This window comes from Idiotropiscis lumnitzeri, chromosome 12 (genome assembly GCF_059441095.1).
Source record: "Idiotropiscis lumnitzeri isolate Australia: NSW breed Sydney's pygmy pipehorse chromosome 12, RoL_Ilum_1.0, whole genome shotgun sequence".
NCBI classification, from domain to species: domain Eukaryota; kingdom Metazoa; phylum Chordata; class Actinopteri; order Syngnathiformes; family Syngnathidae; genus Idiotropiscis; species Idiotropiscis lumnitzeri.
In genome coordinates, this window is record NC_142402.1 from 2800665 (window position 1) to 2814511 (window position 13847).

General features: G+C 43.0%; 1 protein-coding gene across 3 annotated transcripts in view; it reads right to left on the reverse strand.

Moving 5' to 3' along the window:
* The window catches only part of LOC148325175 (tissue factor-like), a 31594-nt gene extending 18216 nt beyond the window's left edge, over positions 1-13378 (reverse strand). For 2 of the 3 annotated variants that reach the window (XM_088311991.1, XM_088311990.1), the window contains exons 1-2: positions 13182-13377; positions 2541-2652 (exon numbers count right to left, since the gene is read on the reverse strand). In XM_088311991.1, the coding sequence (XP_088168117.1) occupies positions 2541-2652; positions 13182-13248 (179 nt within the window). In that variant the 5' untranslated portion in view covers positions 13249-13377. Of the gene's footprint in view, positions 1-2239; positions 2378-2540; positions 2653-13181 lie in introns of all 3 variants that reach the window. The other variant, XM_088311989.1, reaches the window with a different exon arrangement.
* Between the last annotated feature and the right edge of the window lie 469 nt (positions 13379-13847).

The window sequence follows — 13847 nt, forward strand, 5'->3', positions numbered from 1 at the left end:
GAGCCATAAAAGTGAAAGCTAGAAAGGCATTCCATTGAGAGGTGTGACTTTTCATACTTGACACTCACTTCTCCTTCTTTGTTATGTTGAAAGCAGTAAAAAATTATAAAGATAAATATTTCCCACATAAGTGTTGATGCTGACTTAATCCATCCTTCCATTTTCTGTAGCTCTTATGGACTGATTTCATGTGAGAAGTGGCGTATACGCCGGTCGCCAGCCAATAGAAGGAAAAGCAAACAGCCTCGGCTAGATACACTGTTTGTGATACTCAATATGCATCCTGAGGTCTAGAAAAATCCTCTTAACAAGCATTGGACTCTCTTCCACTCTGGAGCTGCAACTGGTACACTGAAAAAAAATGAGGAGTGATATATACTGGAAAAATCCTGGTAAAATCATTTTTTCACTCAGAAATTCTAAGTACATTTTACAAGAGCAGTTTTTGAGAAAAAAATTACAAGTTCATTGAATTTAATAAGTCACTGCAAGGTTGAATCCACTTTATGTTTTTGTACACACATTTCTTACACAAAAAGGAGCTCAATGCAGTGGACGATCGAACCCATAAACTCAAGGTTGGGCGACGGCCACTCTACACCTGAGCCATGCCACTGCTTTGGTCCATGAGTATATTATTGGTGTCAGGTGCAAACCTCAGAATCATACCTCCAAAGCGAGTTTTTGGCCTCCTTTTGGAGATACTAGCAATACACTCAGCCCAAGTCGCAGAGCCATAGCTCAGGTGTGGAGCTAATGGTTATAGCATCCAAATTTCAATGTTGTCAGTTGAATCCTCAATCACATTGTTGTGTATGAAATGATCTATTTGAAAAAGTAATGGCTAACTTCCCATGAATGGCTTTTTTAAAAATTCAACAGACTAGTGAAATTTACTCAAAAATTCTTCTTGTAAAATGTACTTAGAATGTCTGAGTGAAAAAACTTCAAGTTAATATCACTTGCCAATATTTACAGTGTAAGAGGAGCCGAGCTTTTGAGTACTTACCTATTGCCCGCCAACCCAGGGCCTGTATGTTGGGTTTCACCTTGGTGGACAAGAGGGTACCTCTCCACTTTCAGGTTAGGGGATAGGTCCTGAATGTTTGTGTCTACACACCAAACAACAGCTACAAGTACCCACACTGTTTGGAGTCCTTGGGGGGTGCAAAAGAGCTCTCTTGATAAGGACATTCTCTTTCTTCTGGATGGGTGTGATTGGGAGGATCTGACCTGAGCCGAACTACAGTGATGCCTAGTTATTGGACTCCTGAGCTCCCCATAGATTGTCCATAATGACAGCTGATGTGTACCAACCGACCAAACAGAAAGCAACTTTGACGGTCAGTAAGGCAGAAACTCAAGCTTGGGAGGAGTTCAATGAGGTAATGGAGAAGAGACAATACAATACAATACATCCATTATCTGGACCACTTCTCCTCACAAGGGTCGGGAGGATGCTGGAGTCTATTGCAGCTATCTTCGGGCAGTAGGTGGGGGAAAACCCTGAACTGAACCTCTGCACTGTGAGGCCATTGTGCTAACCAATCATCTACCATGCCGCCCAATACAATACAATATAACTTTATTTATATGGGGCATTTCTTGATGGTTTTGACCAAATTCTTGATGTATAAGGAGGGAAGCAGTGCATCATCCTCACTATGTATAGTAAGGACTCAGTTTCTTCTTCAACCATTGCAAGGATTGTTAGTCTGTGCCTTGAGCCACTCTCGTTGGCAGTGAATTAAGTCGGTTGTGTTCACCCCCACAATGGCTCATACCAGTCTTTTTTAAATGTGGCAAGATGCGTGCTTCGGCATGAATACCAACACTCGACCTGGACTACGGACAGCACGGTGGACGACTGGTTAGCACGATGGCCTCACAGTGCAGAGGTCGTGGGTTCGATTCTGGCTCCGGCCTTCCTGTGTGGAGTACACATGTTTGCTCCGTGCCTGCGTGAGTTTCCTCTGGGTACTCCGGTTTCCTTCCACATGCCAAAAATATGTGTGGCAAGTTGATTGGACACTCAAAATTGACTCAAGGTATGAGTGTGAACGCGGATGATTGTCCGTCTATGTGTGCCCTGTAATTGGCTGGCAACCTGTGTGTACCCCGCCTGCTGCCCGAAGATAGCTGGGATAGGCTCCAGAACCCCCCTGTGACCCTCGTGAGGACAAGCAGTACAGGTAAGGGATGGATCTGAACTACCTCCTTGCAGCGTTAAACAGCTCACCATGCTAGACTTTCCCTGAGCAGGAAAACTGAGTCCCACTGTATGAATGCTTCAGGATCCCCCTGGAAGAGCTGCGCGAAGTGACTGGGGAGAGGGTAAGTCTGGTGTTTCCCACTTAGGGATGCTACCCCCTGCAAACTTACAACACATAACAAGGCTGGATGAACGAACATATTAAAACCCTAATTATAATTAAAATGTCCATTACTTTGCAATAATATAAAAACATGGTAATGCAATCAATTCCATAAGTGCGTGTGCTTGTGTGTGGGTGTGTATGTGTATGTCTGTGTTGACTCACCAACTGTACCGGACAGTGAACGTGTAGTTTGATGGTGTTGCAGTCCACATGAGGAGAGTTTTAAAATCCAGAGATACCCAACGTACATTCTCTGCTTTGGGAACATGTCCATCTATGACATGACAAACTCAGTATTATATACACACATTGGCGAAAGGTTGTTGGTATATTCCAAATTAAAGAAAGTTATTAAGAAAACACAATGGTCATGAAAATGACTTGAAACTGACAAAATTACCAAGACATTTCTATAGATAGATCAACTACCAGTGCATTCCATAGTTATATTAATAATATAGCCTTTAATTGGAGCTTAATAATAACTTCCTGGTGGGAATAAATACTTATGAATAAATACAATGAAAACAAGTTATCTGAATCAAACATTACTTTAAAATAATATCAAAAGTCAGTCAATTCTGATTAGGCTTTGAGCTAAGTGGAATTTAATTAATTAATGCATTGATATCAAAGGAAGTAAGTAATTTAACCCAAACTAAGCGCAAAACAGGACATTCCTAAATATAGTTAAAAGTAATTGGTGCTATTAAAATCATATGAAACATGAAAATTCAGTACTGTAATATACAATTATACAATGACAATTCAACAAAAACAATTTAAACAAGGTATATTTTGAATTGAAGGTCATGATAATTATGTCATGTTGTCTTATGTATACATGACTTACAGTCTTTATAGCAAAATAGGATAGGAGGAAACACAAAGCGACAATCTTGTCCACATGTTCAGAAGAAAGAACTAAACAGAACTTGACGACAACAGAAACTATATCGTAATCAATCTATTATGATTCAACTAACATATTATCACTGATATCATTTTATTATATTATATGTTTAAACTTTGCACCATAGATATGTATGACGTTTGTCTTCTGATACTGTTTCGACAGAGGAACGCAGTATCGCTTTAGCCATTTAACCCGGGAGCACATTGCATTTGATGTCAGATGCCACATTCATTTGGAGAGGGGTTGGCTGAGTGATTTCAGAGTGCTTTTAGCAATAGACCAGTCAGTGAAAAAAGCATCCAGGCTACCTTCTGGTAAGCTGCTGAGCAAATTCTTATGAATATGGACACTGTTGCACTGGAGCGCCGGTGTCCCTGCCAAAGCATTGAAAAACAAATTCTGGATACTCTTTAACAATCTCTCACTCGTTAAATCCACGTGACATGGTTGATGGACGGCAGGTTGTTTTTATTCCCAGCATTACCTTGAACAGCTTTTAACTGGTTTCACACTTTTCTTTTGTTTTAACAGCTTGGTCTAAAACAAATCAATCAGTGACTAAATCCTAAAACAGTCTCTCTACTTGGGCATTGGAAATCCTGGATAAAAAGCAAATTACAACGCTATCACTACGATGGCTTAAATAAATACAAGATCTTGAGAAATGTTGTAATTTTTAAATTCCGCAGTGCAAAATGCTTGACTGGACTTGCTCCTCCACCTTTCTGTACATAAATAAAGGGACTGCAGCACTGCAGCAGATCCACTAGAGCAGCATCAAATGGAAACAGATTTTATTTTGCAAAACATGATTTGCACACACAGGTTTATCAGTGAAAGGGTGAAATTCTGGAATTGCCTAACTGTGAAATGTGTCACAAACATCACTGCCTTTAAAAGTGAAAGTTCAGTCTGTCTCTTATTTAATATTTGAAATTGTTGGTACTTCTATCTCAGACAGACTATTTATGTTTCAGAGACAAAGGCCTTCTTTAGGCGTGTCACATGAAGATGTCTTGTGATTCATCTTTATGTGCTGATGTTCAATGAAGACAGGTGGGTTACGCCCTCCATCATTATGGGAAAGTTTCACCGCCTGGAAAAACTCACCAGTAAAAGGGCACGTCACAGAGACCACCTGAAATTCAACCTGCGCGTTCCAACTTCAATCAATTCCAAAAATTCCCGCCATGCAGGCTTCCATTTAGTACCCCCGCAGCCCCCACCAATTACCCCCCTATTGCTAATTACCCCCCTGCCCCCTTTCACCTCCATTAAAACATTTAGCTCATTCAACTCATCCTTGGTAGGGATATTCTTCTACTCAATTACAAAAGTAACCAAGTACTTTTACTCAATTTCAAAAGCAACTAAGTACTTTTACTCGATTACAAAAGTAAATAAGTATTTTTTACTCAATTACAAAAGTAACTAAGTACTATTACTTGTTAATTACAAAACTATCTAAGTACTTTTACTCGCTTACAAAAGTAACTAGGTACTTTTACTCAATTACAAAAGTAACGAAGTACTTTTACTCGATTCCAAAAGTAACTAAGTACTTTTACTTGATTATAAAAGTAACAAAGTATTATTACTTGTTAATTACTAAGGTATCTAAGTACTTTTACTCGATTACAAAAGTATCTAACTACTTTTACTCGATTACCAAAGTATCTAAGTATTTTTACTCGATTACAAATGTAACTAAATGTCATGTCATGTCATTATCCACGCCGCTTATCCTGTAAAGCAGAGGTATTCAATTAAAAGTCACAGAGGTCCACGACTAAAATTTCTTCCAATTTAAAGGTCCAAACCAAAGTCCAACTTCCCTTAATGTCTAGCCTATGTTCACATTTTTATATAGTTTCAATATTTAGTCATTTTCAACAGAGCGCACTTATATACTAAATATTTAGCAATGTTCCCATTAAACACCTTTGCCAGTCAAACAAATATAAGGCGTTTATTTCACATTCAAGAAAATGTGGCTCCAGGAACTTAAGGGTGCCACTTCCAGAAAAAACTATAAAATATCTCCTGCAGAAATATATCAAGTGCTAAGCATTGATTTAACATCTTTTACCTTTTTTTTTTTAAATCAAAGTTATTAGCCTAAAAAAAACGGAAAGCCTAATTATCCAATAAACCAGGTCAACATGTTCAGAAGACAATCAATAAAAATGGCTGTACTCATGAAAAACTAATTCAAAATGAGCTTTGACACCACTTTTTCTTTTGAATATTTTTTTAACTTCTCTTAATGAGAAAAATTTGTTTGTGACTGCCCTGCCAGTGACTTAAATCTGGGTTGGAACGGAGTCAGGGCCATTGGGATTTGGTAGATTATTTCACACATCTGGCGCCACATTTGTGTTTTCCTTTAAATAATGCTTGTGCAACCACATTTAAGCACTCCTTCACAACTTCCCCATCACTTGAACGTTTTTTTATGTTTCCCCAAAATCCATGATACTTTTACTGAATATTCGTTTGCATGCCGCTGGGATGTAAACGAAAATGTAAAAATCTGTTGTACTGCACTCGAAGTTCGATGTTTTTGCATGCGCTCACCTCTAACGTCAGCGGATAACTGTGCACATAGTGGCGCTTCGCAATGTTGCGACGGTTACGGACCATATGATGCACACTGGTTTTGAATCGGCTGCAGCCAAAACAAAACTAAATTTCTCCGTCGATTCATTTAAAACGCACCGACCTTGCTAACTTTTTAGCTAAGCGTACTGTCAGCAGAACTCTCTTCCGGTCTGCTGCGCAATTGGCAGTGGATCATAAACAGAAGATTTGATTGGCTCAAATCAGTGACGCCTTTTCCGTATTCACTAGAATGGCAGCGTCAACGTTTGCGGATGCGCCCTGAAAAAAAATCATCATAGATTGGTCGTGGGTCCGGTCCGAACCATCTGCGGTCCGCCATTTGGTTATGCCTGCTGTACAGGGTCGCGGGAGGGTGCTGGAGCCTCTGCCAGCTGACTACAGGCGAAAGGCACACTACACCCTGAACTGGTCGCCAGCCAGTCACAGGGCAGACATAGACACCATTACTGAGTGGGAACTGAACCCACGCTGCCCGCACACAACTCGGGCGAGTGTACCACTACACCATCAGTGACTTACGTAACTAAATACTTTTACTCAATTCCAAAAGTTACTAATTTACCTGATTACTAGAATGATTCGATTTTAAAAACTGGAATCACTTTATTCCCCCCGTGAGCCGTCACCTTACCGTGGTGGAGGGGTTTGCGTGTCCCAATGATCCTAGGAGCTAAGTTGTCGGGGGCTTTTGCGCCTGGTAGGGTCACCCATGGCAAACAGGTCCTAGGTGAGGGTCCAGACAAAGCACGGCTCACCACAGCCCCTTATGAAGCACAAAATTATTGGACCACGTTTTCCCTTGCCTGGACGCGGGTCACCGGGGCCCCCTTCTGGAGCCAGGCCTGGAGGTGGCGCTCGTCGGCGAGCGCCTGGTGGCCGGGCCTGCACCCATGGGGCTCGGCCGGGCACAGCCCAAAAAAGCAACGTGGGTCCCCCTTCCCATGGGCTCACCACTTGTGGGAGGGGCCAAAGGAGTTGGGTGCCATGTGAGTCGGGCAGCAGCAAAAGGCAGGGACCTTGGCGCTCTGATCCCCAGCTACAGAAACTAGCTCTTGGGATATGGAATGTCACCTCTCTGGCAGGGAAGGAGCCTGAGCTGGTGTGCGAGGCAGAGAAATTCTGATTAGATATAGTCGGGCACACCTCCACACACAGCTTGGGCTCTGGTACCAGTCCTCTTGAGAGGGGTTGGACAGACACTCTTCATCTCTGGAGTTGTCCAAGGTGAGAGACCCCGAGCACGTGTGGGCATACTTATTGCCCCCCGGCTTGGCGCCTATATATTGGGGTTCACCCCGGTGGACGAGAGGGTAGCCTCCCTCCGCCTCAAGGTGGGGGGACGGGTGCTGACTGTTGTTTGTCCTTATGCACCAAACAGCAGTTCAGAGTACCCACCCTTTTTGGAGTCTTTGGTGGGTGTGCTGGAGAGCGTTCCCCCTGGAGACTCGCTCGTTCTGCTGGGGGACTTTAATGCTCACGTGGGTAATGACAGTGAGACCCGGAAGGGCGTGATTGTGAGGAATGGCCCCCCCAATCTGAACCCGAGGGGTGTTCTGTTACTAGATTTCTGTGCTCGTCATGGATTGTCGATAACGAAGACCATGTTCAAACATAAGGTGTTGTGTGTGCACTTGGCACCAGGACACCCTTGGCCGCAGTTCGATGATCGACTTTGTAGTTGTGTCATCGGATTTGCGGCCGCATGTTTTGGACACTCGGGTAAAGAGAGGGGCAGAGATGTCAAATGATCACCACCTGGTGGTGAGTTGGATCCGATGGTGGGGGAAGATGCCGGTCCGACCCGGCAGACCCAAACGTATTGTGAGGGTCTGCTGGGAACGCTTGGCAGAATCCCCTGTCAGAAAGAGTTTCTTCTCCCACCTCCGACAGAACTTTGCCCACGTAACGGGGTAGGCGGGGGACATTGAGTCTGAGTGGACCATGTTTCGTGCCTCCATTGTTGAGGCAGCCGATCAAAGCTGTGGACGTAAGGTGGTCGGTGCCTGTTGTGGCAGCAACCCCCGAACCCGCTAGTGGACACCGGCGGTAAGGGTTGCTGTCAGGCTAGAAGAAAGAGTCCTATCCGACCTTTCTGGCCTGTGGGACTCCGGAGGCAGCTGACAGGTACCGACTGGCCAAGTGGAATACAGCTTCGGTGGTTGCCGAAGCAAAAACGCGGGCGTAGGAGGAGTTTGGTGAGGCCATGGAAAACGACTTCCAGACGGCTTTGATGAAATTCTGGTCCACCATCCGTCGTCTCAGGAGAGGGAAGCAGTGCACCATTAACACTATTTATAGTGGAAATGGGGTGCTGCTGACCTGGACTTGGGACGTTGTGAGTCGGTGGGGAGAATACTTCGTAGACCTCCTCAATTCTACCAACACGCCTTCCATTGAAGCAGAGCCTGAAGACTCTGTGGTGGACTCACCTATATCAGGGGCTGAAGTAACCGAGGTGGTTAACAAGCTCCTCGGTGCCAAGGCCCCGGGGGTGGATGAGATCCGCCCGGAGTTCCTTAAAGCTCTGGATGTTGTGGGGCTGTCATGGTTGACACGCCTCTACAACATTGTGTGGACATCGTGGACAGTGCCCCTGGATTGGCAGACCGGGGTGGTGGTCCCCCTTTTTAAGAAGGGGGACCGGAGGGTGTGTTCCAATTATAGAGGAATCACACTCCTCAGCCTCCTTGGTAAGGTCTACTCAGGGGTACTGGAGAGGAGGGTCCGTCGGGAGGTTGAATTTCAGATCCAGGAGGAGAAGTGCAGTTTTCGTCCTGGCCGTGGAACACTGGACCAGCTCTACACTCTCTCAGGGTCCTTGAGGGTACATGGGAGTTCGCCCAACCAGTCTACATGTGTTTTGTGGACTTGGAGAAGGCATTCGACCGTGTCCCTCGGGGAATTCTGTGGAGCGTGCTTCGGGAGTACGGGTACCGAGCCCCATGATACGGGCAGTTTGGTCCCTGTACCACCGATGTCAGAGTTTGGTCCGCATTGCCGGCAGTAAGTCGGATTCGTTTCCAGTGAGGGTTGGACACTGCCAAGGCTGCCCTTTGTCACCGATTCTGTTCATAACTTTTTATGAATTTCTAGGCGCAGTCGAGGTGATGAGGGGATCCGGTTTTGTGACCTAAGTATTTAATTTCTGCTTTTTGCAGATGATGTGGTACTGTTGGCTTCCTCAAGCCATGATCTCCAACTCTCACTGGAGCGGTTCCCAGCCGAGTGTGAAGCGGTTGGGATGAAGATCAGTACCTCCAAATCTGAGACCATGGTTCTCAGTCGGAAAAGGGTGGAGTGCCCTCTCCAGGTCGGGGAGGAGATCCTGCCCCAAGTGGAGGAGTTTAAGTATCTTGGGGTCTTGTTTACGATTGAGGGGAGGATGGAGCGAGAGATCGACAGGCGGATCGGTGCAGCCTCCGCTGTGATGCCGACGCTGTATCGGTCTGTCGTGGTGAAGAGGAAGCTGAGCCAAAAGCCGAAGCTCTTGATTAAGCGGTCGATCTACGTTCCTTCCCTCACCTATAGTCACGAGCTGTGGGTTGTGACCGAAAGAATAAGATCTCAGATACAAGTGGCCGAAATGAGTTTCCTCCGCAAGGTGTCTGGGCTCTTTCTTAGAGATAGGTGAGAAGCTCGGCCATCCGGGAGGGACTCAGTGTCAAGCCGCTGCTCCTCCACGTAGAGAGGAGCCAGATGAGGTGGCTCGGGCATCTGATTAGGATGCCTCCTGGACGCCTCCCTGGTGAGATGTCCCGGGCATGTCCCACCGGCAGGAGGCCCAGAGGAGGACCCAGGACACGCTGGAGAGACTATGTCTCCCGGCTGGCCTGGGAACGCCTGGGCATCCCTCCGGCAGAGCTGGAAGATGTGGCTGGGGAGCGGGAAGTCTGGGCTTCCCTGCTGAAGCTGCCTGCCCCCGCGACCCGACCCCGGATAAGCGGCGGATAATGGATGAATCACTTTATTTTAAAGGTAACTAATTTTCTTAATTTGTGAAATTACCTGATTTTTAAAAGGAGCCGATTTACTTGAATAATGGATATAAAAGTAATTAATTTAATTTCTGGAATCACGTGATTTTAAAAGTATCTAATTTACTTGGTGGAATTACTTGATTTTAAAAGGAACTAAATTACTTGAACGCTGGATTACATTATTTCAAATTAGCCCATTTCCATTCACTAAACCTGTATTGTTTTTTGCCCAGTGCTTTTAAAGTTACCGGTATACGTTATATGCGTGAACGAAATCTGCTTTATAATACATTTTATGATTTGTAAGCGGTTTTACGTATTAACCGTGTATCTAAATCATCTGAAGCAATCATTGCTTTAACTGATTCCACTAATGGTTATATATATTTTTGTAAATAAATATAATATGCATCATCAAAAAATCTCAGAATAATACTAAGAGAACATGTTTATAGGTTAGAGAAAGCCTTTCTACACTTTGTTGATATTTCAGTGGAATTGCCATGCGGTGACATAAATCATCACTACATTTCTGAATAAAAAGATGAGGAGTAAGAAAGCAATGTAGTTGATCGAGGAGTCATTTTTACAGTGACATTGTGCAATCAATGTGAAAGAGATTCAGAAATACAATGATGATTCATGATTCAGTGACTCATCAAAGTTCCATCCAAATTAGAACACACGTCTATGGAGAGTTACGATCCTGCCAATAATTTCAAGTTCCGTTATTGATTCATAAGGATTTGATGCCAGAGAAATACACGTATGATGCATCCATTTTGTACCTCATCCTGTTTAGTGAAACTTATCCCTGCTGATTTAGAGTGAGTGGAAGGAAGATTTTGCACTGGTCACATACAAACACACACAAAAAAAAAAAAAAAATATATATATATATATATATATATATATATATATATATATATATATATATATATATATGTGTGTGTGGGGGGGGGGGTGCGTGCATGTGTTTATGTGTACTGTGACCTCATGGTCCAGTTCAGGGGTGTCAAACTACTTTTTTTGGACGGGCCACATCGTAGTTCTGGTTTCCCTCAGCGGGCCGTTATGACTGCGAAACCATCACCTTACATTATCACATACAAAATTGATGGAAAGCCAGTATTGAACTCAGAAGCCAGTAATTGTTTGTTCAACAAATTTTCGATTTATTTTAGAAGGGGAGGTTTGGTAACAAATAAATTTCAATGTTAAAAGTGAAGAAAATGTGCTAGAAACAGAAAGTTGATGCACATGATTTTCCGTTCGCGGGCCTTTTAAAATGTGGTCGCGGGCCAGATCTGGCCCCCGGGCCTAGAGTTTGACACCTGTGGTCTAGTTTGTCATTCTAAAGGCTCGTGTGAAATGGGAAGGATCCTATTTGGTAACATCTGACTGGGTTGTGAATGTTTACAGATGATGTCATCTTAGAGGAAATATGGTGACTGTATGATAATTTCTTTAACTGATGTCAGTGACAAAGGATTACATAAAATCCTAACCAGTTAGCATTGATGCATGATGACAAAACAATGAGAAATAAGAACCTCAATTCTCAAGTATTCTTTTGTTACCACACCACAAACTTCCCCTAAAATAAGGGATACAATTATTTCAAAATGACGTTCATGTGGGTGGCTCGCCTACAGCATTGTCATTGTAGTATCTGACCATTGCCATTTAATAGTGGGACATAAATGGCGGCTCCTTAAAATGCACTATAATGTTATGATGTTTGCAGGGTGGACATACTAATTCAATGTCTTTCTTTGCATGAGTCACCCTTGTTTCACAACTGTTTTAAAATATTTAGACAGATCCGTGTCGTAATTCATGGAGTCTCATCATGAAAACATCTAACTTTCTTGGAACATCTGGTGTTTCATCTTCCTCACTCTTTCCCATAAACAGACCAAAATTTAAGTCATGCTTTGGGGATGGAGCAAAGAAGATGTGAACCAAAGGTAAATCTCTGGCATAATAAATAACATGGCACATTCTGTGCTTTTATCTGCAAAGTGTTTTACTAAATTCTACAAGCCATGATTTTCGGAGTAAAATGTTGTAAGCTATTTACATAAAAAGGATGTATAATTTTGTGGCAAAAATACTTTAAGATGTATATTTGTTCTAAATGATGACATTACTCAAGTTCTTCAGGTTGGATTCTGGAATGTATTTCCCTCATAAAAAAAAAAGAAAATATATATTATTAATTGACAAACTATTGTCATCACATATGAAATATATGGTTTAGGTTTTAATGGTTAGTGTTACAATTTAGAAGTGCAATTATCATTAGTATTGTATTTTGAATCTCTAGTTGTATCAACTCCAGCGCTGTAGGTGCCTCCTCTGTAGCATTCTGTGATGCAGGGTGTGCAGCTGTGCAGCAACATTAGTGATAACTTTGGCAGCTAACAGAATGAAGCAACGTGCAATATACTTGCACTATATCGGAAAATCATTGTAATGATTGTGACCTTCCTGTGTGGAGTTTGCACTTTCTCCCTGTGCCTGTGAGTGATTTCTCCAGGTGCGCCCGTTTCCTCCCACGTTCCAAAAACATGAATGGTGGCTTGATTGAACTCTCTAAATCGTCCTAGGTGTGTTTGTGAGCACGGATGGTTGTTTGTCTTTGTGTGGTGCCCTGCGATTGGCTGGCAACCAGTCGAGGGTCTACTGCCCGTAGACAACAGGGATAGGCTCCAACACGCCCTCATGAGGATAAGCGATATGGAGAATGGATTTTTTTTAATCAGATTTGAAAGTCCCCAAGGTTCTGTAATGTGAAAACTGGATAAAAACATAAATAATTTTAAACCTCTTATATACGTACGTGGTCCTGTGCCATGTGGATTCATAAATGGTCAGTCAGTTGGAATGTTCTTATGTTTTACAGTAGAAGCACACACCTGCTTCAATGACCTTAGTTGACACAGTGCAAACACTGTACATAACGTTATTCTCATTTAAGGATGGAGCACATGCCAAAGGATACAAGAGATGTTTACTCGCAAGTAACAAAAGTAATAAAAAATTAGTGAAGTTCAACACATCCAAACAACTAAATGTTCCTTCATCTCTACAAAGTGTGAGCGACACTTGCATTTAGTAAGTAACCTCATCAACACAAACCTTCATTTTGCTCACTTGCGCGACAAAGATTAAAGAAAGGAATGTGAATTGGAACCACATGACAGCTAGAGATCAGACTGAAAAATGTCCAAATGATCATGTCAGCAGTTAAACAACATTATGTTCTCTCGTGTGGGACTTTACCTGCAACGGTGATAATCCAAGCAGACATGTAGAATCCAAAACAAAGAACATTTCTCAATGAGGCCATGTTACGACACTTAAATTCCGTGATCTTTGCAGATGATGTTATTAAACATGGAAAGAGCAGCAAGCTCCCCCCTGTGTATTTAAGATGCAATGTCTTCAAGAGTGTGGGATGTGAATTTGGGGGAACTGGCGGTTCCACCCCTCTGTTTTGCTGACTGATCCCTCCCACATGCTTGCTTGCTGATGGAACATTCCCATAAAACTTCCTTCATCAAAACATGCGCACGCACCCCTCTCACACTTGGAGTTATCCTTATCTTAACATCTCAGAAACACAAGAATCTACATGTAAAACTCACATCTACTTTTGAAAAGAACCATGTATATGTGGGGAGTGAGAAGCTGTGAATGGAAAGTAGCTGAGTCCATGTTACCATGGTAGCAAATGGGCATTGTTCCAAATGGCCCGGTTCACATTCTGTTGTAGAAACGTTGGATCTCTTTCAATCTTCACGTGACCGCAAGCAAGAGAGTCACTATTCAGACTCATGTGTTGGAATGTTGTGATGCCTGCAAAGTGGAAAAAAAAGACTTGATGTGTCATAGTCTTGAGCAGGCACACAACAAAGTGTTCTGACTGGGAGTTTTGTGAGATAGAAA